This window comes from Dermacentor variabilis, chromosome 7, assembly GCF_050947875.1.
Source record: "Dermacentor variabilis isolate Ectoservices chromosome 7, ASM5094787v1, whole genome shotgun sequence".
Classification (NCBI taxonomy): Eukaryota; Metazoa; Arthropoda; class Arachnida; order Ixodida; family Ixodidae; genus Dermacentor; species Dermacentor variabilis.
Window position 1 is genome coordinate 55,026,869 of NC_134574.1, and position 27,049 is coordinate 55,053,917.

General features: G+C 44.1%; 1 protein-coding gene across 10 annotated transcripts in view; it reads right to left on the bottom strand.

Annotated features, from left to right (window-relative positions):
- hppy (MAP4K3-like protein hppy) overlaps positions 1-27,049 on the bottom strand; it is a 242,874-nt gene that overhangs the window by 99,975 nt on the left and 115,850 nt on the right. For 7 of the 10 annotated variants that reach the window (XM_075698486.1, XM_075698484.1, XM_075698483.1 and 4 more), the window contains exons 3-10: positions 23,417-23,434; positions 21,371-21,526; positions 19,914-20,060; positions 18,619-18,691; positions 17,233-17,427; positions 8,713-8,794; positions 6,069-6,179; positions 2,148-2,226 (exon numbers count right to left, since the gene is read on the bottom strand). In XM_075698486.1, the coding sequence (XP_075554601.1) occupies positions 2,148-2,226; positions 6,069-6,179; positions 8,713-8,794; positions 17,233-17,427; positions 18,619-18,691; positions 19,914-20,060; positions 21,371-21,526; positions 23,417-23,434 (861 nt within the window). The remainder of the gene's footprint in view (positions 1-2,147; positions 2,227-6,068; positions 6,180-8,712; positions 8,795-17,232; positions 17,428-18,618; positions 18,692-19,913; positions 20,061-21,370; positions 21,527-23,416; positions 23,435-27,049) is intronic. The other 3 variants (XM_075698488.1, XM_075698480.1, XM_075698482.1) reach the window with 1 other exon arrangement.

Here is a 27,049-nt window from a genome sequence, read left to right on the forward strand (position 1 = left end):
AAATAGGTCCTGCGTACATTTGCAGGGCTATTTCAAGGCGGCGACGGTAGTTTTAGTGATGTCTATGTCATAACTGGCAGTCCGCCACACCATGTTCTTTCACAGCATGGAAGGTGGCTAGAAGCTGAATTTGCCTACCATGTTGTGAATGGCTTTAATGTGATTGCCGAGCTTTGGGAACTTCGCCAAGTTTGTGGTATGTATGTTTGTCTGCACCTAACGTCTTCTGATGCCATCTTTAATCGCTCGCTATGTGCCACTGGGTATGTCCCACTGGGTATGTGTTGCTCTTAAACAAAAAAAAGAAACTTTCAAATTTATCTGGTGCTTGGCAGAATCGAACCACTGTCGTATATATTCCAACAATCTTATCTGAATATTATTGCGACATGCACCAAGCATGGACTTTGCAGCAGCGCTGTAGACAGAGCAGCGTGTCCACAGAGAAGTGTGACAGAGAAGCCTGGCTGCAGCGCAGGCCTCATACATGATGTGTTTTGATGGTGGCAATATGGTGCGTCGTTACATTGCTTCAATGCCAAGTCATTCTGAAATGGCATCTACCACAGTTCCTGCGTTCAGCATTGGCGCACCCTGGCGGCAGCAGCATCGGCGCAACTAAGCGAACGAGCAGAGCGAAGGACGAAAGAGCGAACGCGGAGCGCAGCGGGGGATGAAAAGTGAAGAAAGCGCAAGGAGGAAAGCGGAGGGGGAGGCTACAGTGAAAGCATGAGGCGGAAAATGGAGGAGGGAGGATATGGCAAAAGCGTGAGAAGGAAAGCGTAGTGCTGCTCTGCAGTGACGATGGCTATGAGATGGCGCCAGAGTGGCATTAGTCGTCTGCTCATTGATAGAATGCAGCGAGCGCGTCCAACGATACTACATATGAAAAAGAAGCGCTTCATTAGCAGAGCTCTCTCTGTGGCTTCTGCTGTGAATCATGCCCACGCGTCACCCACTGCCTGTCGCAATCTTCCGACTAGTGACGCATTCGCACCACACTTTGCTCCGTTTGCAACATGCTGAACAAGGCAGATTGTCCACACCAGCCAACATATTGCAAAATGAAAACAATATAGAGGTGCGCTCAAATTTTGCATTCGGGATTTGCCGTAATCGTCGATGAATTTTTTTTTCCTCCGCACGTTCCCTTACGTGTTGCGATTAGGAAAACGACGACTAGAGAACTGGAGGCGATGAGGACAAAGCTATGTGCCTTCCAAGTGGCTTCCAGCCTACCACCGCAAGCAACTCGTCTGATCGAGGGGTGGGCTCTGCACCAAGACTCTGTTTAGCCTCCGAAAATCAGTGCATACAATGTGTGTCTCATCTGGCTTTCACACGACAATTACAGGGGAATTGAAAGCCACATCGTATGAGCTTGACATTCTGTGTTGCTTATGCTGCATTCATTTATGAATAACATTCACACCTGCTTCCATTTCATAACAGTATTTTATGACCAGGCGGTGAAACTGTTCGACTGACACTCCCTCCTAGTTTTGTATCTTCCTCCAGCTTTATCTGTCTATAATGTTTCTACATTGTTTTGTTTGTGTTAAAGAGAAGCTGAACAGGTTGGAAGAATTGGATGGTTTACAGTGATTTGGAAGGCCACCACAGTATAATTCAACTCCTGAAGTTATTTTTGCAATATTTGCATAGCAGTGCTGTAATCACTGTTTAAATTTTCATTGAAGCTCCGCCTCCCCTCGCACACCAGGCCTAGCGGCAAAAGATGGGGCACGAGGATGACGTCAATACAGAGGTCACGTGAGCACTCCATTCGAATCATGCACCTCGCCACTACCTAAGATGAGGTCACGATCGTCTTCGCCATCAGAGCCCGTCAACTGACGCGCGGCGTCTCCCACAGACGCTGCGGCTTGTTTTTCTAAATAGAGTGAGTAGTGGTGACTTCTGTCGTGTTAAACTATGATTTTTGTAGTCAGGGAGTGGAAAATTATAATCATTCGATGAAAGCTCACTTCTTTTTTTAAAAGTTTTTCAGCTGCACTTTAAGCGTCCCCCATTGAAGTGCTCTGTACTGTGAATTATGTAGTTTAAATAACCACACACACAAAAAAAAATAACCGCAAAATTTATATACTTAGAGAGCCCGAACAAGGTAAATGCATGCAACTCACTGTTGAGTTCCGAATGTGCCCTTTCCGCTGTCCTTGCAGACCGCTGGGATGCAATCCTTTGTGGCACGTTGTACAGTATCTGCACATGACAGATCACAAGTCAAAGTAATCTAAAATGCCTACATACTAAGACCGCTGAGATGACCGAAAACTTCCGAGCCAAATTATAGGGAATGTCTTGAGCTATACCATCACAGGCATTCATTGCTTATTACGGATGCCTTGCTAAATAGACACGGCTATGGTGGGAAGAAGCAGTGAGGTGAAATTTACATAAACTGTGCTCAGAAGTCTTACATGAAGGGAATCCTTTCTCATTACAACAGAATGATTAAGCACAGGGAGGCAGCCATTAATTTAGGCCGTTAGTTAACCTAATGCGTTTTTATAGAACTCTTCTAGTACATTCTTCCCGGTACTGCAGTAATACCAAATGTTGCATAAATAAGGAAGCTTATGTCATAGTTAAACTGTTGGTTCATACACACTCAAATTTTATTTCATATATTTCATTTGTTATGACGTCTGGGTGAGGTACTTGCCTGTTTCATCCTTTTCATAAAACGTAAATAGAAAGCAAGCGTCACTTTTGGTGATGCCAGCCCGAAACAAAGTAATTTTTTTATTAAGAGGAAGCTTTAGCTCAAGTGCTCCTATCTAAATACATGTAAAAGGAGAATTCGTTTTTCTCGGCAACCACTGCACCAAATTTGACGAGGTTTGTTGCATTTAAAAGACAAACTTAATATCTAGTGACTGTTGGTTTTGAATTTTTGAGTTAGATCGTCAATTTTTTATTAAAAATTGGCAAAAATCGAAAATTTTCAAAAAACGAAACTATCAAGTTTACAACTCTGTAACTTAACCACTAAAAATGATAATACAATTCTGTGAATTGCATCTAATAGTATATCTAAAGCGGACAAAATTGATATGTTACACATGAATATAAAAAAATTTAATCATAGAGAAATACAACTTATGCAAAATCGTCGTAACTAACGTAACAAATTCACGTAAGATGTAAAATGACATATTGAATTTGTCCGCTTTGAATGATCTAATGGATGCCGCTTACAGAACCGCGATATCGGTTCTTGATGCAGAGCTATGAATTTATAAACTTCGTGCTTCTATTTTTTTCAAACGGTCAAATATTTGAAAATTGTTTTAAGAAACTTCAAGCTCTCAATCGAAATTCCGCTTCCAACAGTCACTAGAATTTAACTTTCTCTTTCAAATGCGACAAATTTCATCAAAATCGGTCCAAGGGTTATCTCATAAAAACGCTTTTGTGTTTTACATGTATTTGAATAGGCCGCGTCGGAGTTGGGCCCGAGCTAAAGCTTCCTCTTAAGCTGTGAACCCACTGTTCTGCTTAACAACGTGACTGATAGCACCACCATTCCTTTCACTAGCAAAATTACTTTCTTGGTGTGGGATCACCAAAAAATGATGCGCATTTCCGATTACTTCTGGAAGAAATATGGAAGTAGCACACCGTAACCTTACATTAAAAGGACACCAAAAAGAAAAGTGATTTCACCTGTATTAGTAAATTACCCTTCCACAATAGCGAAATGGCCAGTCTCCCCGTGACACTGCAAAAAGAGGCTCGGTAAGCGAGAAAACGTGCAAGGAGCAGAGACTGACAACGATGACGCCTGGCAGCTTCCGCACCAACTTGCCGTAATGTCACGAATTTCAACGCCGCTTGCTCGGGCCTGTTCGATTCTTTATCCGCTAACACTGAGTACACTGTGTTCTAAAGAAGTCAAGGAACGAACGTGGTAAGTTTCTGGAACTATTACTGAGCCAATGCAGCCTCAGTATGAAAAAAAAAAAGATACTTTGAAATTCATGTCACACTCATGTAGCCGCATTAGGGTTTCAGCACAAAATTAAGAAAATAGAACTTGCAACTTCATTTTCTTTCCTAATAGTGAACCTATTATTTCGCAATTAATAAAAATATTGTTTTCAAAGAATACTTTATCAGCCTAAGCTGATCTTGTGTGTTTTTTTTTATTGTCCCTTTGAACTAAGTGCACCCAGGGTTCACCCAAAACATTCAGCTCAAAATCGATGGAAACTTCAAGGAACTTAAATGATGCTGCGTTATGAAATTCAAGTAGTAGCTTGAAACACGGCTTATTTGTGTACGTGAAGTAAAAAATATTAAAATTTCCTTCTTCCTATCTGCATTTTCTTACAGCCAAGCAGCCACTGAGTAGGACACACGCTTCAAGCTTTTCAGGTGGCTTTTCATGGTCAATTTTTCCATTGCAGTGATGTCAATCGCCTTCTGGCACATCGCACACTTTGCTCACTGAGGGTTAGTAGTGTCCAGTATTGCCCAAAGAGACTCGTCACATTAAAGCCAGATGGCTGAAGCTTACTTTCCTTCAGCCACATCTAATGCCCAGTACTCAGAACAAGGAGCCTTGATGGCTACAATGTGAACCAGCTACAACAGCAAGAAAAAAGGTTGGTATGGCTTGGTCACCTGATTTCACTTTGTTTAGCCCCAGGATGGCAATGGCGATTTAAACAAGCCTGTCATCAGTGGTTGTGGACATGCCAGACTGCAATCGCTAAGCAAAACTCTCAAAAGAGAACACATCGGATCATTTCCCAATAGACATTGTCCCCAGCACAGTGCTGATGCAAAGCTTGGTACTCTTAACGTGCAGACGTCACCCCCAACCCCAGTTACGAAGGAATTCAAGGAGTGCATCTATTTTCAAGGAGTTCTAAGGGCCCTTGGATTTTTTGTTACAAATTCAAGGGTTTTCAAGGATTTCAAGGAGCTGTACCAACCCTGCGCACTGCGAAGTGCCACACATAAATATTTGAGTACTACTACTACGTACACACCAGCGAGAAGACTAAGGAGATCTATAGAACTCGATTTTTATTAGTCACAATGCCGCAAGGTAACAGGAACTGAAGCCAGGAAAAGCATAGGGGAAGTCAGCCCACGCGGGTCCGGCCTCCCATTTTCCTAATTTAAATTAAGCACCGCAATCAACTTCCTCTATGCTTTCTCTGGATTCACTGTTACTTTGCATGGTTGCAATGTACACACCAGCAGTTCAACCAGAAGGGTCATGTATAATGGATCCTAACATACTGCCAGAATGTACAAGCCAAACCACATACATATATGCGTTAGCATCATGGGTAGCAGGCATCAGCAACATTGTTAGTAAGAAAAAGCATATCAGGGAAGACCATGTCGGTGAAGTTGCTACATGCTTGGTTCTCTACACGGCAGACCAAATGCAATGCTGCCTCGGGAAAAACCTCACTAGCAACAAGTGCGACCCACTACACCACCTAGTACGGGAAGATACCATCAGGGTTACCACAGATATCAAGTGTTTCGGCTATGCTCACCTCCCATCAATGAAAATGATGGATCTGACAGACATCGCCTTACACATGTTCAGTACAGTTAACTGTTAAAGGAAATATGCAGTTAATACTGTAACAATGATTAGTACAGAGATGTATCATCAAAGCCCACATGTGATTTTTTATGCACTAAGCAAACGAAAACAATTTTTCGTCCCACTTTTGACATGCTCATTTACTCTTTTTGCGACCCTGTATATTTATTCGGCACGTGTTTTCAATAAACCTTCAGTTGAGACAGCGTTGATCTCCTGCCTACACTTTTTTCTTTTTTGCCTCTGTCTTTTTGTGCTGTAAATCATGATTACATCAACCCCTTTTCTCGGATGAATGTGAATAATTGACCAAGTTATACTCCCTCTATTAACTGGTAAACTGTTTCTTTTGACCGTGGATCACATTGTTCATCAACACTTAAGACAACACCACTGCGCAGAGATCACAATAGCTGATGCAATGTTACAAAGCAAAGGGTCAGAGTAGAACAAGTGGAAAAGCACGAACCCCATCATCGTCGGGGTCCAGTTCACTGTAGTTGTTGTGCGGGTTGTTGACTTTCTCTAGGAGTTCCCTTGCCAGCCGCTTGGTCAGGTGGTCTCCATTGAGGAAAGGATGCTGCACCGTGCAGAAAGAGAGAGAGAGAGAGCAATATAGGAACACTGAAGATGCAGTGTCTTCATCACAACTGGATTCTTCACTGGGGCCAATACATATTTCCACATTACACCTTCTTACAGGCCTACGTGGGCGCCGAGTTAAAGTTTACATGAATATGAGAACACAGAAAAGCCAGGATAAGCATCAGCTGGCACAAAATAATAAGGTTTAAGATGGAAAGTATAAAGCTCGATTGATGACTCGATCCCAAAGCAATTCCACGGCTATGAGAGACTCCGTACAGTGGAGGGCCCCACATTAACTTTGACCACATTTGATTCTTTAATGCTCACATAAATCTGCGTACATAAGCGTGTTTGCATTCTGCCACAGTTCAAATTCGACCCCGTTGTCGGCAGCAGGATGCTGTAGCCACTGCACCACCATGGCAGGTGAAAGTACAAGGCAATGGACAAACATCATTACGTAATGGTACATGTAGTGCTCTGCATGATAATAAAACGAGTACTAAGAATAATGGCTGCAGTATAGGGTATCACATTGCAGTCTTATACAGGGATCATATAGTAAAACGTCACCCTAACGAAGTTGCATCCTACAGAAACATAGCTTTGTTAAGTCAGACATTCGTTATAAGCATACACTCGTTACATGCAGATGTCAATGAAAAACATTTTAGATACATTTCATTACATCAAATGATTAATTCATCAGGGTTTGTTATATCGAGGTTCCATAGCAGTCCACAAGATTATTACAATGCATGATTGCAAGAGGCTAAGGCAATGAAGCAAACGCTTGTGTGAGGTTAGGGCCGTGCTTTGTACCGATCGCCTTCGATGGTATCACTTTAAGCGGCTAAGCAACTGAGCAGAATGCGCTTTGCTCCAATGAGTTGTCATGCCTGACTTTATTCCAGACAAAAGTGAAACTACATCCACGAGTAATCAGTGGTGAACAAGGGTTCCGATGTCAATTGAAATGCATCGCGACATACATGTGGGAGCATAAAGCAGAAGTATGCGAGGTCTGGAACCACAAATGCATTTTGTGAAAAGGGCTTACCGCCAAGCATACACAAAGTGGAGTGTCCTTGCCATAAGCGTGTCACCTTAGAATACTTATAGGAGAGATGGCGCAGTTGAAGTGAATTGCTGTAAGTAGACTTCCATTCATCCGACTTCGGTTAATTCGATATTGGTTAATTTGATCCGGACTGACGGTCCCAGCAAGCGCCCATACATTCCCGTAGACCCAAACTTCCATTATTTGGATTTCAGAATTTCCCTTCACCGAATAATTTGAAGTTGTCTTGTCAGCTTCAATGCAATACGGTTGTGTTGTGCAATAAAGCATATGCAATTTGTTGCAGTGAAGCATACCAACAATGGAAAGGGGCCACTGTCATGGGACATAGTACATGTTCCAGTCATGTCTACAGTCACCTAGACACCGAATAAGCATACTGGCAGCCATTCAGTGCTGTTTGTGACGTTGCTGTGGTGATTTGAGCACTTGTTTCCCCCGCCATGCATATCTTATATGTGGTACCATTAGTGGGGCCTAGTGCGCATTCCTTAATTATAAACGTGCGCACGCACCGTAAACTGAGAAACGAAGAAAAACAATCTGTGTTTCAGAAAAATTAGCAATAACAAAGGCGCTAAAATGAAAAAAAGAACTCCAATATTAGAAAGTCAAAGGAACGTGTAAAGCCAACAAAACAACAAAACTCTGAGGGCCTTCAAATAAACTTATTAGCCACCTCGGTACTCGCACTGTGACCGGAGATGGCACATGTACGTGTGTAAATTAAAGAACACATGCTATTAAATTAAAGAAAACTGGCACTGTTCCTCGCTTGATATACTTCAGCGTGTATATAGGCTGTATTGAGATGAACCTAACTTTAAAGGCAACACTTCCAACTGAATCAACGGCGTGTTTCGGCATCTTTTTTTTCAGCCTTTTGTTTAATTCAACCTGCCAGATAATTTGACCAGCTTCGTTGGTCCCATCAGGATAGAATTAAAAGAAGTCAACTGTATACACTAGTAAATGTCGCATACATGTACCACAACTGGTCAAGATTACTCCAGAACACATCATTTTTTGATTTAGCAACAATGCACCAACTAATCCAACAACAAACTTGCTTGAAGTGTGCCATGTTTGCTTTGCAAAGTGCAAGACAACTGTTGTGAACATGTCACGAAAATGACTGTGAACTGCAAGCAATTTGGATGAAGGTGGGTGAATGCAGTCACTAGTACTGCTGATCCAGGTCATCCAAAGGACATGGTAATGGGCATCGAGATTGCGGTTCAAGGTGACGACGACTTTGACCCTGTGACAGGTATCACAGAAGTGGTTCCTCAGGCATGTCCACAACTTGATCTCATGCAAAGCATTTGCTAATAGAGATGGGAGTACTAAATTCATTATTTCATTACTCTCTGTTCCCACTTTCTGCCAGCTCTGCAATGCTTGCACCACAACTACAATACTTCTGTAGTGCGGCGTGACTTACCATGAGTAACCGCTCTGCTGTGGGCCTCTTCTTGGGGTTCTTGGTCAGGGCCACCTTGACAAAGTGGTGAAAGTTCTGGGACCTGTGTCAGGAAATGCGCAGGGTTACACACAGGACACTGCCAGATGAAGTGGCAGATGCACATAGCCTCTGTGATCATTGTACACATGTGTTTTTGTTGTGTGCACGTGTGTCTGTGTGCATGCACAAGGTAAACAAAAAAAATCCAATTACATGGGGTTTACTGTCCCATAGTAACTAACGCATGGGTAGGGGTGCGCAAATATTGAACACCTTCGTATTGACAAATCAAATAGCGTCCTATTCGATTTGGCCTTCCATTCAAATATAGTCACCATTTGTATACATGAGTATCTCTTGATTCGTTTTTGAACATTTTAAAACATCAGCTGTGTGCAATCAAGCATAAGGTTGGCGTGAGAACTTGCGCAGTGGGAGCAAGCTATGTCCCTCAGGGAGCCTAACCTCGTTGTCTATACAGCTATCATTTGCATCCTCCAAAGAGTCCTGTGAATGTGAAGAGAGTGCTTGTTTGTTCTTCATGCTTCATTACTGCTTTTAATAAACAATGCTTCATAATGTACAATGCAATGGCAGAAACCTGCTAACACTGCATATACTAGGATGTGAGCATCATTTTTGTATCAATTGTGAAAATAACTGGTCATTATTCGAAAACTATTCAAAAGCATCTACTATTCGATATTCAATGCAGCTTTACAATTAGCATACCCCTACACATGCTACATATGGACAAGAACGGCACCGAGAGCGGCGCTGCTGCGCCGGCTTTGAAAGCGCCTCATGCGAAGCAAAATTCTATTAGCGGGTGGTACCCCTCTCCCACCTCTCGTTCGCACCGCCTTGATTGCCTCCTGCACTGCGCGTGTTTGGGCACGTTTCGTGCCGCGCGCGGTGTGTGCCTACGTGTGTGTGCGTGGATATTTCATTCGAAGGGCGATGTACAATCTGTTTCACATTTAGGGGGAAACTCAGAGCGCATTGCATCGCGATGCGGCGAGAGCTTGAGTCAGGCGGCGGCACCAGCTGCAGCAGCTCGCGCAGGTGCTCGAGGGGAGGGATCTTGAACGGCGTCGTCTGCTACGGCGACGCGCACTGGTCGCATTGTCGGGAAACGTTCTAGTGTCAGTTACAGAGCGCCGATCTCATCGTTACTGCGTGAAATGAGCCGGTATTCTTTACTAAGCGTTGTGCAACGCCCACTGATACGCCTCGAAGGTAAGTTCATCGCTGCAGGGCAGTCATAGACGACATACTGATTCCATACATTCTTGACGGACAGTTTCTGGAAGGCGACCATATATTCTAACGCGATAGGTCACCGATCCGCACTCCTCGTGTTGTGCAAGATCTGCTGGAAGAGCGCGCAGTCACTCTCTTAGAGTGGCCGCCTCAATCTCTGGGCGCCAATATCATATAAAATGCCTGGGGCTCGTTGAAAGTATCGCTGCCGCACCATCCCCTCTATCAGTCGCCCGAGGATAGGCTTCGATCCACCATCGTCAGCGACTGAGACGTGCTGCGAATGAACACATCCCTGATCAAGTCATTCTACACTTCTCTGCCTTCCAGGATGAGCGCTGTCATCGCTGCCGCTGGGGACATGGAGAGATACTAACTGAAGTCCCGAGCGTGACGTGTCCAATTCCCCGCCGGTGGGCAGGGTCTGTCTGGTGTAGTGAATGATTGTCGAGAAAAATCACTTCCAGCTCATTGTTTTAACCTAAAACATTCCTTTAATCGTATCCGTTTGTTTCATCGTGTTCGACCCCCATAGTTATCATTGTTGAGTGATTTGTTTTCTTTTCGTGTCAAACAAAGGCTGAGCACGTTGCGCGCACATCTTGGTGCATCTTGTCGCTGTTTATTACGGTAGCACACACAGTGAAGAAATATACGTGCACGCACTCAGTACCCCGGCCTTTCGGAAGAACAAACGAAGCATGGTGTCAAAAGAAGTTTGTGGAACTCCATTATCGCCAACGAAGGCTCAGAGTTTGGCGACGCACAATGTTTAGTAAAGAATATCAGCTGAGTTCCCGCAGTACCGATGAAATCGGTGCACTGCCCCTGACAGTAGCACGCTTCCCGACAATGCGGACAGCGCGCGCCGCCGCAGCAGACGACGCAGATCACGACACCGCCCCTCGAGCGTCGGCGCCTGCTTGACCTGCTGCCGCCGCACGACTCCATTGCTTGCCGCATCGCGATGCAATACGTTCCGAGTTTTCCCCTAAGTGTGAAACAGACTGTATACGCTTCTATTTGCCTTTAAGAAGATCGGTACACTTGACGATTATTTTTATGGCTGCAATGCGGCGAAAGGGCTGCGTCTGCTTAACCATGTAAGTGACGCTGAGCAGGTAATTGTAAACGACATCGTATGTACCGCCGGAAAAATCGTCAGCACATACGATGCGGCACATACATACGGCACATACGAGCTAAAGTCATTTTTGCAGATTCTCACAATATGTTTGCTACAAATCCGTGCTGTCACTGATGGAGACAACGGACTTCCATCGACACTGTGCGGAAATAAACAAAATATATCGCTGCATAGCACATGTACGATATGCGCACACAACTTTACCTAGTACGTCCCCTACAATATGGAATAGAGGCAGCAATGTAGACAGCTTGGCCATTTTTTAACAGTGCTCAAGAGATGGAAGTTGAAAGTATTAGTAATCATTCCTGCTTCTGCAATGCCGGCGCGACCAAGACACGGGCGTCTATCGTCCAATAACTCAATCGATCGGTGCAGTGGTGAAGCGGGAATGAACTCCGGTCATGTCCAATGCATCGTGCACATATTCAATTTCTCGGCACGCGTGAACTTCAGCCACTGCTAGCGCATACAACAGAAGTGGTTTCCATTCTTGGGCAGCGCACACACAAACGAAGCACGAGAAACAAGACAGGACAAGCGCTCGTCGAACGCTTCGTTTGCCAGTTGCTTACTTCGCTCGGCGCACCGCAGTTATCCATGTCTGTCGTCTGCTTTTTTTCGTGCCATTTTCTTGTGAATTGGCAGAATATATCACTGGTGGCATCAACCCTTTCGTGTTTACATTGCGGTCGTGACAGCTAACAACACAATAATTTCCGGTCATCCGAAGAGGCGCCGTCGCAAAGAAGAGACGTTGCGCGCGCAGCGCGAACTGAACGCGGGAGCTCCCACCAAGGGAAGCGGCGGCGGAAACCTACACCCGTTGGAGATGAAATCGTTCCGCCAGGGGAGAAACGAGCGCTGGCGTCTAGGATGAAACTTGGCGTGCGGTCGTCCATGCTATCAGACATGCTGTAGTGGAGAAGGGGGACAGTCTGTGCTCCAATTGAATTTTGACCACCTGGCGTTCTTAAGCACCTGAATCTTGTAGCCCACAAGCATTTTTGCACTCCCGTCCCTCTAGAAATGCAGCAGGCAGTTGAACCGACAACACTGTGCTCAGCAGTAGGAGGTTGCAGGTTCAATTCCCTACTGCAGCAGTCGCACTTCCATGCTTATCCTAGGTGTATGCATGCATGCATGTATGGGTGTGACCAAGGCCACGCAGACATTTAAGTTTTTGTCCTTGCAAGTCCAGGGAAAGTTGCTGAGAATGTCACCAAACCTGACCAACTCAATTATACAACTTGCGACAAAATTGTCCGAACGGGTTCCTCTGAAAGCACATTTTTCATGGAGGAAAGTTTAGCTTGTGGCAGGTGAGTAACCATGAGCCAGCCCGTTTACTGTGTGGGCTGGCCCAGCCGCAGTCACGGGTGTGATTGTGAAGGCCGAGGAACACCTCAGGTGGTGGCCACTCCAGTTGGGACCCATGTCCTTTCTAAGAGCTGCACGCAATGCCCACATCGTTCTTGTCATATCCACACTGACAGTTGTGCTATAGGGGCGTGTGCCTAACATGAGTTAGAACTTTGTACAAAAAAAAAATGAAAATATGGGCAAGAGCTTGTGCACGTGATCAAGGAGCCTAAAAGAGAGCAGTAGTATGTAGACATGTGGACAGCAGCTAAGTGGCGATGCAGGTTTGCTTGGATGCAGTCTAGGTGATCAGCTGGCAAGGAGCGCAGAGGTGCAGGCAATCGTCTCCCATGGATGAGCTTAGGAGTAGGGTAATGGACGAGGCACGGTGGTGGAGGTTAAGTGAATGCAGTCCCGGTGGTTTGTCCCTGCACTGTGGAAGATGCAACAACGATGGCGGTCACATTGTGGGCTGCAACTGCTGCATGCTCGGCATGTGTGGACACTCGGGGCAGATCTTGTAGTGAGATCCAGAGGTTACTCTGTGGTCGAATGTTGTAGTCGGTTATGGACTCGTGATAGAGGAACCAGAGTGATGCAATGGAAGCAGAAATCATCAAGCCATTTGTATATGAGCCGGTCAGACGATGAAAAAAGTGGCTCACTCTAGGCTTGCTAAAGTAGTGCTGATGCCTGCAAAAGTTGTGGTGGACGTGGAGCCACAAGTCGACTGGAAATAGTGGGCGAAAAGTTTCAGGCATTAAGGTGCAGAAGTCGTTGCTGGCAGACATGTTTCCCAGTCATGGTGTCTTATGATGCAGTCAGAACATGGGTGCTAGCATGTATGTTGTAGACAGCACAAGAGCCACTAGTAGCTGTGGCTTATCGTCCAATTTCATATAAGTTTATGCCACGACAGAGCTAAGCATGGGCACAAAGATATGCTGGTGATCGCCGAGAAGTGATGGGCTTCCAGACAATGAACTTAACGAGTCTAGCAGCGAGGTGGTTGGGCTGTTCGTTGTCAAAGAACAAAGGAAACAAGGAACCTGCAGCGATGGTGTTCTCACCACATCATGGCTCCTTGAGAACGCTGAGCAGCTGAAGGGGAACATCATGTTCTATCCCAGAAGCTGAAAAATGTGTTCTTCAGGCTGTCACATAAGTTCTTGTCCTTGAGAAAAAGACTTCATGAATCTCTCTTTTAAAGAGCAGGTACTGCCAGATCTGAGATGACATGTCGCTGATGTATGGCTGTGCCTACAATTACAAAAACCAGATGTCAGGACTGTGTGGACAACTGTGTGGATGGCAGAGCCAGATTTGCAGGTGCTATGGGTTCTCGAGCATTGTATGGTGCCATTATTCTTCTGTCTGGCCCGTGGCAATGGAGGCGGTTTGGCAGTCGGCTGTGCCAAGATGTTTGTTGTCGGTGCACTGGTTTGTACGACTGTAGTCAACAATTTTTCCCAATTCACAGGCGTGCTTCTCTGCATTACACATTTGCCCAACTAATGGCAGCACTGGTCATGTTTCACATGAAGACAAAGTGCTCGTTGCACATGATGGGGGCTACGTCTCTTGTGCATGACTTCATCACGAGAACCACATATACATTTTTCATGTCATAAGAGATTCTATGTTCTGACTGTAATAATCACTACCGGGCCATTAGCTTAGCAAACAGCCTCGCAGAAAAGTTAGCTTTACAACAATAAAGACGCCCCCCCCCCCCCCAATTATGTGGTGATTGATTAACAATGAGCCGTAGCCAGCCATGCACATGGGAGTGACAGCGATGGCTGAGAAATGGCCAAGTAGGTGACCACACCATCCATGTGCATCAAAGGTTTTAGAGCCCACAATGTCCCATTTTGTCCTTTTCGCCCCCACACGAATGGCCACACCACAAGCTACAGTAGAATTTTGATAATGCGAATCTTTCTGGCACTTCACCTGAACTTTGTATTACCCAATAAAATTTTTAAAAATAAGCAAACTGCTGACCTGGTCCAAATTTTCAAACTTTTAATTTTTTTTCCCGCAATCCTAGAACCCTCATTAACCTCATGGCAAAAGATTACAAAGAAATACGCAGCACTGGTGTCTTTGAAATCAGGAAGAAAATCAGACTTTGGGAAGTGTTATAGCATTACTGATTGCATGGCTTTCAGTTGATGCAATGCCGGCATCTTGGTATCTTGTAAACACGAAAGATTGGAGCTTAGGATAGCCACCACATCTTATTTCTTCAAACAAAAGAAAGAGAACAAGAAAGAAAGAACGAGCGCAGTAAGGGAAAACTAGCATCGTGATTAATTGTCGCAGTCATGCAGCCTTCAGGGAGCACTCTTATTGGCTTCTGTGGATTTTAATAACTGGCACGTTTGCTTCGCAAACACTTTGGCAGCTGCAAGCTGCGCACTGCGTGCGTGTTATGAGGCTGACATTTCCAATCTTGCTGGTTATCTCGAGCTTCCTTTGTTGCTGGGTCCAAACTGTTTCCTGACTGTGATAAGGACACGATTTGTGTGAGATAAGGGAATCTGCTCACTTTCCTTTGTTGCAGCGAAGCTGTTTCGTATTGTGCTGTCTGATGGGTGCAGAGGTAGAAAAGTTACAACTTGTCATTGGGTGCTGAAGAGGACGGAAGGCATAGAATAGAGAGATAAGGCTACCTATGGAAACGAACGCCACCAATCTTGCCAATGCAAGAATACTGGACGAGAGCTTATTTTTCGTATTTTTCTAATTGTCGTGTGCTTTCGTGAGCTACGAGAGAGACATTTGACCAGCAAATGAATATGTTACAATAAAGGGAATGCAAAGTAACAACATAACAACAGTAACAAGCCGCATCTATCCAAGCCTCCCCCCTTCCCCCTATCACGTTGGGTCACTTCGCACCCCTGGGCAGGATCCCTCCGTATCAAGTCTGGTGGTGAAGCATAGGGCATAGGTAAAGAACAACTACTGCAGAAGTCAAAGGAGAAAACGACGTAATAGCGAAAATTTTAAAGAATGTTGAACCTGCAATTCGAACTATGGACCTCGAAATCACAAGCACAATGCTGTGAATGCTATGTCACTGCAATAAAAGCGCCACACAAACAAATTTGAGCGTGTGCCAACGTGAAAGGAAGATGGAGACCAATTCATGAAGCGGTGCGTTGCTGGCTTCCATTGGCATCTGGACTTTGAACCCTGTGCTGCCAGATAGACGTCGCGGTGAAGCAGAGGATCTTCAAGCTCTGGCCTGTGACTCGAACGGGAATGCCCACCCCGTTAATGCGTCGATGACTAGTTCAACACCTCGTTGCATGACGCTACGATCATTTCAACGAAGTTACACGTGAGTGTTAACCTACAGTACCAGAAGTAGACATTCTTGTACTGAAAAAGGGGTACCAGCGAAGCACAAAGGACGCACACACAAGGAAAAGATGTTGGACACGGATGGGCAACGGTTATTGAAGAATTGCAGTTGAATGCCTTTGCTAAGACTTTACGTGAACATAGCTTAACTCCGCAACAAGCCTATATTGTATTGACAGTCCCCATGCACCTGTTATCGCCGTCCTTCTTTATGCATGTCTAATACAGAACTCATGTATAAAAGTGTTTCTCCGCGTTCACTAGGCTATTTCTAGTGCGTCCGATAACTAGGGCACATACACAGACCCCTTTCCCGTCACAGTCACGGAATACGACCGGAGAGAGACAAGGAGGTACCAGGCCAACACCTCCTCACCGGCTCCTCCAGGCATTATGATGTGTATCAGTTGTTTATTTCATCTGCCGCAGCCTCAAAAAGAGGTTCGCAACATTCGAACTCTAGCACAATGCAAGCTAATGAACTCTAGCGAGGACTTTTAAAAAATTTGCATCACCCCGAAATTCATATTAGGCATGATCGTATCACCAAGATTCTACAGTAATAATCTTTGCATTCATGTCCTTGTTAAAGCTGCACTTTAGGAATCTTGACCACCCCCCCCCCCCCCCCAAAAAAAGCACTAGCTTATTGCACAAGTTTGTATGATTCCGTATTTACTTGTGACTTTTCTTGTTCACGCGGGATTTGGCAGCCGGAAAATGCACCATACGATCGCAGTCTACAGCAGGAAATGGTGGCATGCTTGGGCTACTGCGCATTAAATGAGTGCAGTATGCCTCCAATGGCACCACATGCTGTGAAACAGATGAAGATGCTTATCCCAATAGGGTTGCCGGCGATATCTGTGAATGTGGCGTGCGACAACCCTGGAAGAGATCTGCTGGTGCCTGAATAAGAAAACGAGCGCTCACCAGCGTTTTCACGAGGGACAGGCGGGCGAGTATTGAGGGGAAGCTGCCACGGTGGGTGGCTACTGCTCTCAATCGCACGTGCCTCACGTATTGTCTTGTTTACATGCGATCTAGCTGACAGAAAATGTATTTTACCATTGTAGTTTGGCGATGTACTGAGTGTTTGTGCCAAAAGATTGTGTTTTCCGGGAACGTATGAACCGCCAAAATATAAGCTTAATCCAATTGGGTAATTTTTTGTGTTCTCGATGATGAACGTCGGCATTGGGAAATCGTACGTAACGGGATCACATAGACGAGGTTCTACTGCACCACCATGATACACTAAGAAATGTGATTTGCAACTGTCGCACTAGCGTCAATGCAATTGGCATTTGCCTACTTGGTAAAAGGGACATGCAATAAAAGAAAGCACACACCATTTGACCTTGTCCTTGAGCTGGGGTGGCTTGAAGCCCGACTTGGACATGAGGAAGAGGGCCCGCATGGGGTGCAGGTCAAACATTGGCGGCTGAAGCTCCGCTAGCTCGATGGCTGTGATGCCCACTGCCCAGATGTCGCACTGCTGGTTGTAGCCACCCTTGCGCTCCACGGCTGCTACCTCGGGCGCCATCCTGCATGCACCAAGTCGTTCAGCCAACGTATTCCCCCGTCTTTTCTGCCGGGTGCCGAGCATGGCGTTGGATCAACACATTTACCGGGGCAGCACTTTTAGAACATTAAATTCCTGTGCATCGTCATTCACTACCAGGTCACCGGTCGTATCCCCAAGTTGTATTAGCAGCTGTGCGTATTAATGCGAGGGCACTCCTTGCTAAACCCATCCACTTTGGCCCAGATGACTATCTCTCTGGCCTCAAAACGATGACCACATAAAAAGAAGTTAGAAACGTTCTGCAGGAAACCAAGCACAGGCCTAGTAAGCGAGTAACTATCCTCAGCACCACGCTAGCAGTCGACAAGGGGCATGGAATTGTACACATTACACGTCAACATGCACAATCCCATGGTAGCTGTCTTGGGCTCAACAGATGAAGAAAACAATGATGTAATAGAGAATTGAATAAAGTGTGCATATAAGTGCGTTGTGTGAATTCTGTTGCATAACTTAGACAGTCATCCTAGATGGTTTCTGCCACATTTTTGTTTCATCCTCTGGTCTGGGGAAACAACAACGCAGCCAGCACTCATACCTGTAACCTCGTAATCCACTGCAAAATGACATAACCATTGAGTCATCTAGCCGGGCAGTCAAACCTGGTTAAACAAGCTCACATCTGGCTCAAAAACACTTTTGTTATATCCTACATTAATTGCAAGCACATGCGCCGATACCGTCAAATAAAGATTTCTTTATCAGACCACGCAAAATAAACGCAAGTTTCTGACAGGCCAGCAAAGGGCCTTCTGTCAACTTTGACGGCCCATCGGTTGTTTGCCATGCCAATGCATGGCACATGAGCGACACTAAATTACAAACACACTCTGCACTGTTTTAAATATGCAACCGTGTGACCATGCAGGATAAGCACGTTGACTTGCTGGCCGCGGGACTCACATTTTTGCTGCGGGAATACAAACCTTGAGGTGCAAGCAACCTGCATTGCCTAGGCTCTTGCATTTAAGGTTTCATTACAGCGCCAGAATACCAACTGAAGAAAAGCATCGCCAAAAAATTCTTTAACTACATTATTATATCCAATAATTCTTTAAGTCCTTTTTGTTTATATTGTGTTTAAGCTGTGCTTCCATATCTCGCTCACAGTTCACTATATGCAAGCAAACATCAATTCATGTAAACTCACCAATAAGGTGTTCCAATGAACGACTTCCGCTTGCTGATGGTGGCAGTGATCTGGGCAGACACGCCAAAATCGGCTGCAAACGAGAACAAAACAAAACATAGATCGCATCAAAATAATTAGAACGGCAGAGCAAAGGGTTTGGAAGATCAAAGGCCTTTGATAATTGTTGCTTTTTTTGCTTTTTTATTAGTACTATTATAACTGCTATGCCACTCCTTACTGTACAAATGTACATTAAAATCTCTACTGAAAACCACACACACCTAAAGGCCACGTCTCAGTTTTTAAACAAGTTTGTGCTTTGTAATGTCTTGGCAAACTGAAAAAGTTTATTCAACCTGTCAAGATTAATATTTAAAGTAGGTAGGTGAATCAAATATGATGAAGAATAATGTTGCGATGAAGACAAGGGCAAGTAGCGAGAAATTTACAGTGTGCACCTGCGTTAACGGAACATTTAAGAATTATTGTGATGACATTACCTGCAATCTTCCAATTCCCATTTCAACAGAGTTCTCAGATGAATAACTTATATCCCAAACAGCTCATACTTCTTGAATCGGCTGACTGTTTATCATATCTCAGATTTACATCTAAGCCATAGCGGATGTTGAAGAATAGTGCTCCAGAAAAATATGGATAACCAGAGTGTTAAAAGTGAGCAAATATCACATCAGTATTATTCATGCATTCCAGTGCCTACCTGCCCACTACTATGATTTTACTGTGAAACGCCTAGACTTTTACATCTTAATGAAAATTATTACAATGACACCAACATTTCACACTTTTAGATTTGTTTTTGGTTTTAAAGGGGCACATTAAAGATAGCATATGAAAACACAAAATGATTTTCTTCGTGGTTGAACTTAAGCCATATAAGTACTCAGGGGCCAACCAATACCCCTCCTCCTGGTTTTCTGTGATCGCCCCAATGAAAATAGCTTTACAATCTTGCTGCACTCTACAAAATGCTACAGAAGGCCACGACATCACGACAGGAGGAATACTTGATTTCCTGCAACTACATTCATAAGAGGAGGTGCAAACATTGTTGCAAAGGGTCATAATATGATGCCCTTGGTTATCAGACAATAATCCTTACTTTCTACACAAGCGGCTGCAGGTATTCTCCGCATTATCAGTGTCGAGCGTGGTCGCAGGTGTGGCCTATGAAGGCGCAAACTAGAGCAATGCAGAGAATGTCTGAAATTACTTGACACTCTGTTCAGCAGCACTGCCGCCCTCCAGAAGGGAGTCAAGAAGGCAAATCAGAGAGAAGGGGGCGCACTCACCGAGCTTGACGTCACCGTCGTCGGTCAAGAGGATGTTGGCGCCCTTGACGTCTCGGTGCATCTTGCCCACATAGTGCAGGTAGGCAATCCCTTTGAGCGTCTCCCGGCACATGTACGCTATCTGCTGCTCACTCAGGGGACCCGTGACTGCAAGACAGCACCGAACGACAGGAGTGAGGGGTCAGCGTGGCACTGGCTTCTAGACACAACAACAATGCATTGAAGGACAGGAGCTTCAGGATACACGGACTTATCAACTATCCAAGTTCTTTTTTAAATAAATCCAAAGATTTGCGCTGGAGTGTGCTGTACACTGCACCAAGATATGATGAAGCCATGAGTAACAGGGCTCGCTGACATTACCTCACACTAAGTCAGTCCATGTGGCAGACTCGGCGCATACTGAATGGTTGCAATGCTCAAGAATAGCGCAAATAACAAGTATGCACTTTCTACACAGCCTGTATACCTGCAACTTGAGTAACCGAGCCAACAAGAATGCAACATCAACAGTACCGCAACAAGTAAGCACACACACAGTTTTGAGAGCTCTCACCTACAAATGCACAAAGGCTGAATTTACCCCCAATGACAACCTCTACCTCTTTGTGAGCAATACAATTTAAGTGACAGGTTGCGTGCAGCAGCGTAATTGTAGTTTGTTACTGCTGGTACTCCATAACCTGAACAAATAATGCTCTCCAATTTAACCATCCTAATGAAATGTTTGATGCTTGTAATGATGAATAAACAATATTTGAAACAGAATCGATCTTTTAATCACAGATGGGGTCCCTTGCATAAAATCGTCACTACACAGCAAGCACAGTGTATGAATCCAATGCAGAAACATGGAAACCACCTCAAAACAAAAAACTGCATACCATGCATAGTTATCATTTTTGCCTTTAAAAGTAAATACTTCGATAAATACAGTTGATTCACGTTAGTCCAAAGTACAAGTTTTCATTTCAATTATCAGAAATTTGAATGATCTATAGCTAGATGATGTGGCACAAAGAAATAAATATGGGCTGTCTACAAAAAAGGTACACATGCTCAGCCACATCCAAAAGGATCTCAGATCACAATGGGTGGCCTTGTTGGGAGAGCCATGTTGGAGTGCCACCCACCCGCATAAGTACCAGCCTGGTCACCCAACAAAGGGACCATCCCACAATGCAAGCCTCACAAAGGTGCTCTCCTGAGACAATTAAGGTCATGCTACTTTGCCACGTGTAGCCAACAAGCTTCGATGAATGGAAACCTTGTTTGACTGAAACAGCTTCAAAGTGCACCGAGAACATAGTAAATCCATTAAAATTTGTCTGAGTAAAATCAAGTTTTTAATTACCAGAGCCTGAATTAGCAAGGTATGAGTGCAGTGTAACCTGCAGTACAACTGTGCAATTTAGTCAGGAAAGGAAGGATGACCGAGAGAAGGGAAGTGGCCTCACTGTGGTAGATGTCCTGCAGTGATCCCCCTCCACAATACTCCATGCAAATCCAGAGCTTGTCCCGCCGCAAGTAGGAGCCAAAGTAAGCCACGATGTTCGGGTGCCGGCAGTCCTTCATCATCAGGATTTCCTGCTGGATGACTCCAAACTCGTCCCCTGCAATCCAAGCAGAACTAGTGAGAGACTATTCTGAAAGGCTGTGACAGTCACCTTCCTCAAACTTTTCTAGGAGCCATATAAAAGTTCCGTAATGTTTTTTTTTTTTGTTTATTCATTTCATTTGTTTTTTTGTTTTTTCCTCCACTGTGCTGAGCAGCTGGCATCGTAAGGTTTCGTTAATCTGATCACAGTCAGTTAATTTTTTCGGTTAATTTGTTCCCGACCTAAGGTCCCTGTCAGTGCCCAGGCTTCACTATGGACCAAAACTTGTGTTGTTTTGAACCTGAAATTGGCCCTCACTAATAAAGATGAAGCATGAGTGTAAATGTGCCACTGGTTGCCCTCACAGGTAAAGAGTCAGAAGATTTGAACATCACACATGCCTTTGAAGTGATGTAGAGGTGACAGTTAGTAGTTCCATGTTCTGTGACAACGTGACAACAGTGATTCTGCACTTTTACTTTTAGTATTTTAATTGCACAGTACCCTATAAGTAGTTTTTTTGTTTGTATTGTTGCACGTATGGGTGAAATTTTTTTATTTTTTGTTTGTTACTGTTAATTTTGTTTAGTTCATTTAGTTTTACTGCATTTACTCCTTGCTATTGTATCGTATTTATGGTATTTATTCGTATTTGATTGTATTTATTGTATTTATTTGTATTTATTGTAACTCCTAAATGCACAAGTATATCTTGTTTTGTATGCTCCATTACTTATTTTCTTCCATGTTTCCTTACATATTTTTAATCCTGAAATACTAATGTATTTCGTATATTGTTTTACTTGTGTATTTTGCTAGACATCGTACTTTTGTATAACTTTTGTGTTTCTTTGTAAAAATTTTGTATACCTTTTGTGTACTTTAGTTGTTTTTTTGCGTAACACGCAAAGCTCGCATTTTTTAATGTATCGGTTCCCCCTACGTAATACCCCTTCGGGGGCCTTTAGGGGTATCATGAAATAAATAAATAAATAAAATGTGGCGCTCCTCGTTGCTTTAGAAAAAGCACATCTATAAATAACAGGAGGTCCGGATACAGTCATCAACTATGGGACCTCCTTCTGTATATTATTGCTCATTATAACCTATAATCTATTATGAATAAATCAATTCGGGATCGAATCCCAGCCACGGCAGCCACATTTCGATGGGGGCAAAATGCGAAAACACCCGTGTACTTAGATTTAGGTGCATGTTAAAGAACCCCAGGTGGTTGAAATTTCCGGAGTCCCCCACTACGACGTGCCTCATAATCATAAATTGGTTTTGGCACGTAAAACCCCATAATTTATATAATAAATCGATTTCAATTTCAAGTGTTCTTTCTGCAAATAAATTCAGTATAAGTCACCGCTGTCCGTGTTGTTTTTTATCTTGGTCAATGTTGCCCTTTGCACTGTAAGCATACTCACTGTATGACTCAAACTTAACTGTTTAGTGCCATGTCACTGTATTGAGAAATGAAGGCAGTGGAAGAACACCCTTCGAACATTATTTCAGGAAAAAACAAATAAAACCGCTCAAATATTTGGAGCAAATTAAGTGAAAACAATGTTTGGACAAACTGCAGGCTTTCAATGTTAGACAAAAAAAAAAGAATAAGTCATCTGAATTGTTAAAGATCCGATGTAGTTGCTCACACTGCAAACACAAGCCTTCTCTATTAACGATGCGTGGCAAAGAACAGACTGCGTCAGTTAGGTTAAAAGAAAAGCATACACACATTACAGATGTGAACAAACTGCATGCAAATATGTATGTGGTTTGAGTTGGATACTTATCCGCACTTGAAGTAAGTAAAAAAAAAAACACACACACACACATGGTAGGTTTTCAAAGTGCAGACCAGCAAGCGAGTAAAAAAACACGCATAGGAAAACTCACATGTGCCATAGCGCCAACCTAGAAAAGAACAGTAGTCAGTATGTACGCTGCAGACAAAGGTGTTTTTATTAAAATCAAGCAATGTTGAAACATTTGCAAATGTGCATTTAAATAGACACTAAATAGAAACCTTGCATTCAACTGTACTTGTAGGTTACATTCTCAAAATCTGCAAATCAGTCAGCCTTAACAAAAGTGGAGGATTTGGCAGCTAGAAATTGTGCAGAATGAGAGACCGGCAGTATGGCTACCAACATACTGGCTCGCCATGACACCATAGTTTATGACTGTGTGCTCAGGGGATAACTGCTCATCAATTGATAATTTGCAAAAAATGACGCTGCATGTTCGCATGCTAGAAAGGTATTTTCCAACCAAAATGCTCTAGACCACAAACTAGTGGAATAAAGTATAGCTCCCATTCAACACTTTTGCCTTTACCATGTACAAACCCTGAACGCCCCCCTTCTCTGCAATAATTCAGCGGTAGTAAGTACTATTGAATGGCAACAGCACATTCATTCTCGGTGGCCAGGTGTGGAAGAACTATGACGACCCTAAATTTTCTGAGTAATTCTCGGGAAGCCTCTGTGCTTGCACTTCCTCGCTAGAGGGGGATCGTGTTTAGAAGGAGAAATGTAGTCTGTGAACGAGAGTTCTCAGTTGAGAAACAGCCTTTGAAAGTAGATGACTAACCAATTTCAGAAGTGGCTTTTTGCTGAATATGCGGCACTGCGAAAAAGTCTGTTGTCCATCCCATTTGTAAAAATGGAATGGGGATAGTCTTCCCCAATCTTTAATGACAGACGTCATGTAACTGCAGCAAGCGACTATAAGCACACCAGCTGTCTCGGTATTACTTCATAGCTACACAAGATGATAGTTTTTGTGACTGTCATGACGTCCAATGTAACATCCTTCGGAGTGCGTTAGACTAGATCACAAGCCATATTCAGAGACAAATATCCTCGTGCCACAATCCCACGTGTCGCAGGCTTGTAAAGTAATGCAGTCATTACTAGAGTTTACGAAATCAACTGGCCTCGGTGACTGATTGCGGGCGTGATGGACAGGTGCACGTGTTCGCATTGCTAGTGCCTTCCTCCCTCTCTCTCCTTTCTTTTTTGTTCCTTAACCCCCTTCCCTCTGCATAAGGTAGCGAACTGGATGCATGCCTGGTTGACCTCCCTGCCTTTCCTTCCTTCTCTTCCTCCTCCTCCTCCTCAGTGTCGCTTTGCACACACACTACCAGGAAAACCTTGTTTTCCAACAAAACGGCGAGGTTCCCGATTCTGGCACTAGAAGCCACTATGAATTTTGCAATTGCTTCATTGCAGTCTAAACTAAGCTATGACTAACCATTATTGTCACTGTTGTTGAATAACTCCACACAAATGGGAACATACGACTCACCCTGGCAGTTCTTTAAGATCTTTACAGCCCAAAGAGAGAGGGAGAGAAACTCAAGCAGGAAAATTTGGCCCCCCCCTTTTCTACTAATATAAGCCTTTTTCTGATTAGCATGTGCTGGTGGGCTAGTTGGTTTGAGCTGCAAAACGGCACTGTCGTGCCTTTGTGTGTTCTGCACTACAGCCCAAACTCATTTCTTGTTAAATAAAAGCAAACGGGACCTTTGAAAGAATAACTGGCAAGTCTAACCTGATGGTGTGTTTCTCTTTAGCGTTCCTTTAAGTACAAAGACAAATGCACTTTCAAGTATAAGAACATGTCACAGAGTACATAAATGGAGGCGAAAGTGCACAAGCAGATATTACTTTGAAATACTGGCCAATGACTCTGCCTTGCTGGTTGGATGACAAGCGAAAGCAGTTAAAGAGCCTGCACCACACAATGCTCACATATTGTTTTCGGATTTCTATGAGACATATGCATAAGATCAGAGAACGGAAGCCTTGAGTGAGAGACAAAAATATAATGTGCAGAAATAAAATGCACTGTCATAACAAGCACTCCTGATCCAAAGAGAATTAATCCTTCATATAAATTTTCTCTGCTGGGAGCACTTAGTCTGATTTACCAACAAACTGTCCAACAAAAGGATGTCAGTACAACATTTATTGCCTTACAAAGATCAAATTAATTTATTACAGTGGCAAAAGTGTTGACTATTACTACAGTAAAAGCAAAGAATCTGCACCACCATCGTGTGCGACAGCTTCTTTAAAATCCACCAATTTAAAGCCCCCGATTTTTCTATGGTGTGCCAGGCTTCATTATCATTTCTTTGTTAAGATTTCGGTTTTCTTCTGCCTTGTATAATAGAAATAACAATTTCTTAAAATGAAAAATCTAGCCAACAGTAGAGAGCATGCTCCATCTGACTTTCAATTTTTTTGTTCTTATGAAGCTGCACTGTTATAGTATAAATCACTGAATCAAAGGGGTCCAGGTAGCCTTTCTGTCCTAGTGCCACACATTGGTGATTTATTAGGGCAAGGTATGAAAAATCAGGTCATAAAAATGTGATGGCACCGTCATCAGCTGCAAAATAAGGAAAAGAAATGGCCGTCTCCACGGCAGGCACCTTGAGCTTGTCGGCATAATAGCTGTATGAGGGCCTACTCCCCTAGTTACCCTAAGTTCGGTTGAATCCCAAGATGAATGCTTCCGGGTTAAATCAACCATTAAACGTTCACATCAGCAAATAGCGGCAATAAAAAAGTGAAGCGCCAGCCCATTTTCTCACTTTCCTGTCCTAGCTGCATTCAAAGATCCACTGGTGGATCCGGAGAAGGGGCCCTCGGGGCCCATCCCCGAGGGCCCCTTCTGTGCTGTTTATTTCCCATTATAGTAACTATGCCAATTAGCTGAGTCAGGTATGATTCTGGAGAGAGAAATCAGCAGATACAGGAGAAGTGTGCCATGTTCAAGCATATGGGGTCTCTGCTTGTAATCCAGATCACAACACAGCCCTTGTTTTCATATGTGCAAGCTAGTCCAACTATAGCCACAGCCCAGCCAGGCACGTCCAGCAGGAGGTGAAATTAAGCAGAATACCCTCCCCCTCCCCGCCCCACGCCACCACTCCTCACACACATTCCTAAAGCGCCGACAAATCAATCTATTCAGTGGTCAACATTTTGCTGCCTCTTACAGCGAAAGTTGTATATGACTAACCTTCCGTAGTTTTTCTGGCGTCTATCAACAGAAAAAATCATCGCCTGGGCTGATCCTTGTGATAGTGCACAAAGCATCCAAGCTCGATGGCAGATACCCCTGTTGGCTTGGTAACCAATAATGTGCCCTTCGAAATACTCGGGATGGGCCCACGTGTGGTGAGTGCTTAACGCCTGCTTCACCTTCGCCGCAGCTCAGCCCGGCATTGCACCACCTTCGGGATAAACCCACGTATGCGGAGCGGTCAATGCCTGCTTCCCTACCGCTGTGGGTGAGCCCGGTATTGCACTATCTTCGGGATCGGCCCACATATGGGGAGTGCTTAATGCCTGCTTCACCTCCGCCGCAGGTCGGCCCGGCACTGCACTACCTTTGGGCCAACCCGCAGCGGAGGTGAAGCAATTTGCTTTTCGTTTGAGAGCTTTCACTGTCGTCAGCTCTCGGTGTCATTCCATCTTCATGGAGTGGAATGGCTGTCAATTTTTTCACTCTTTT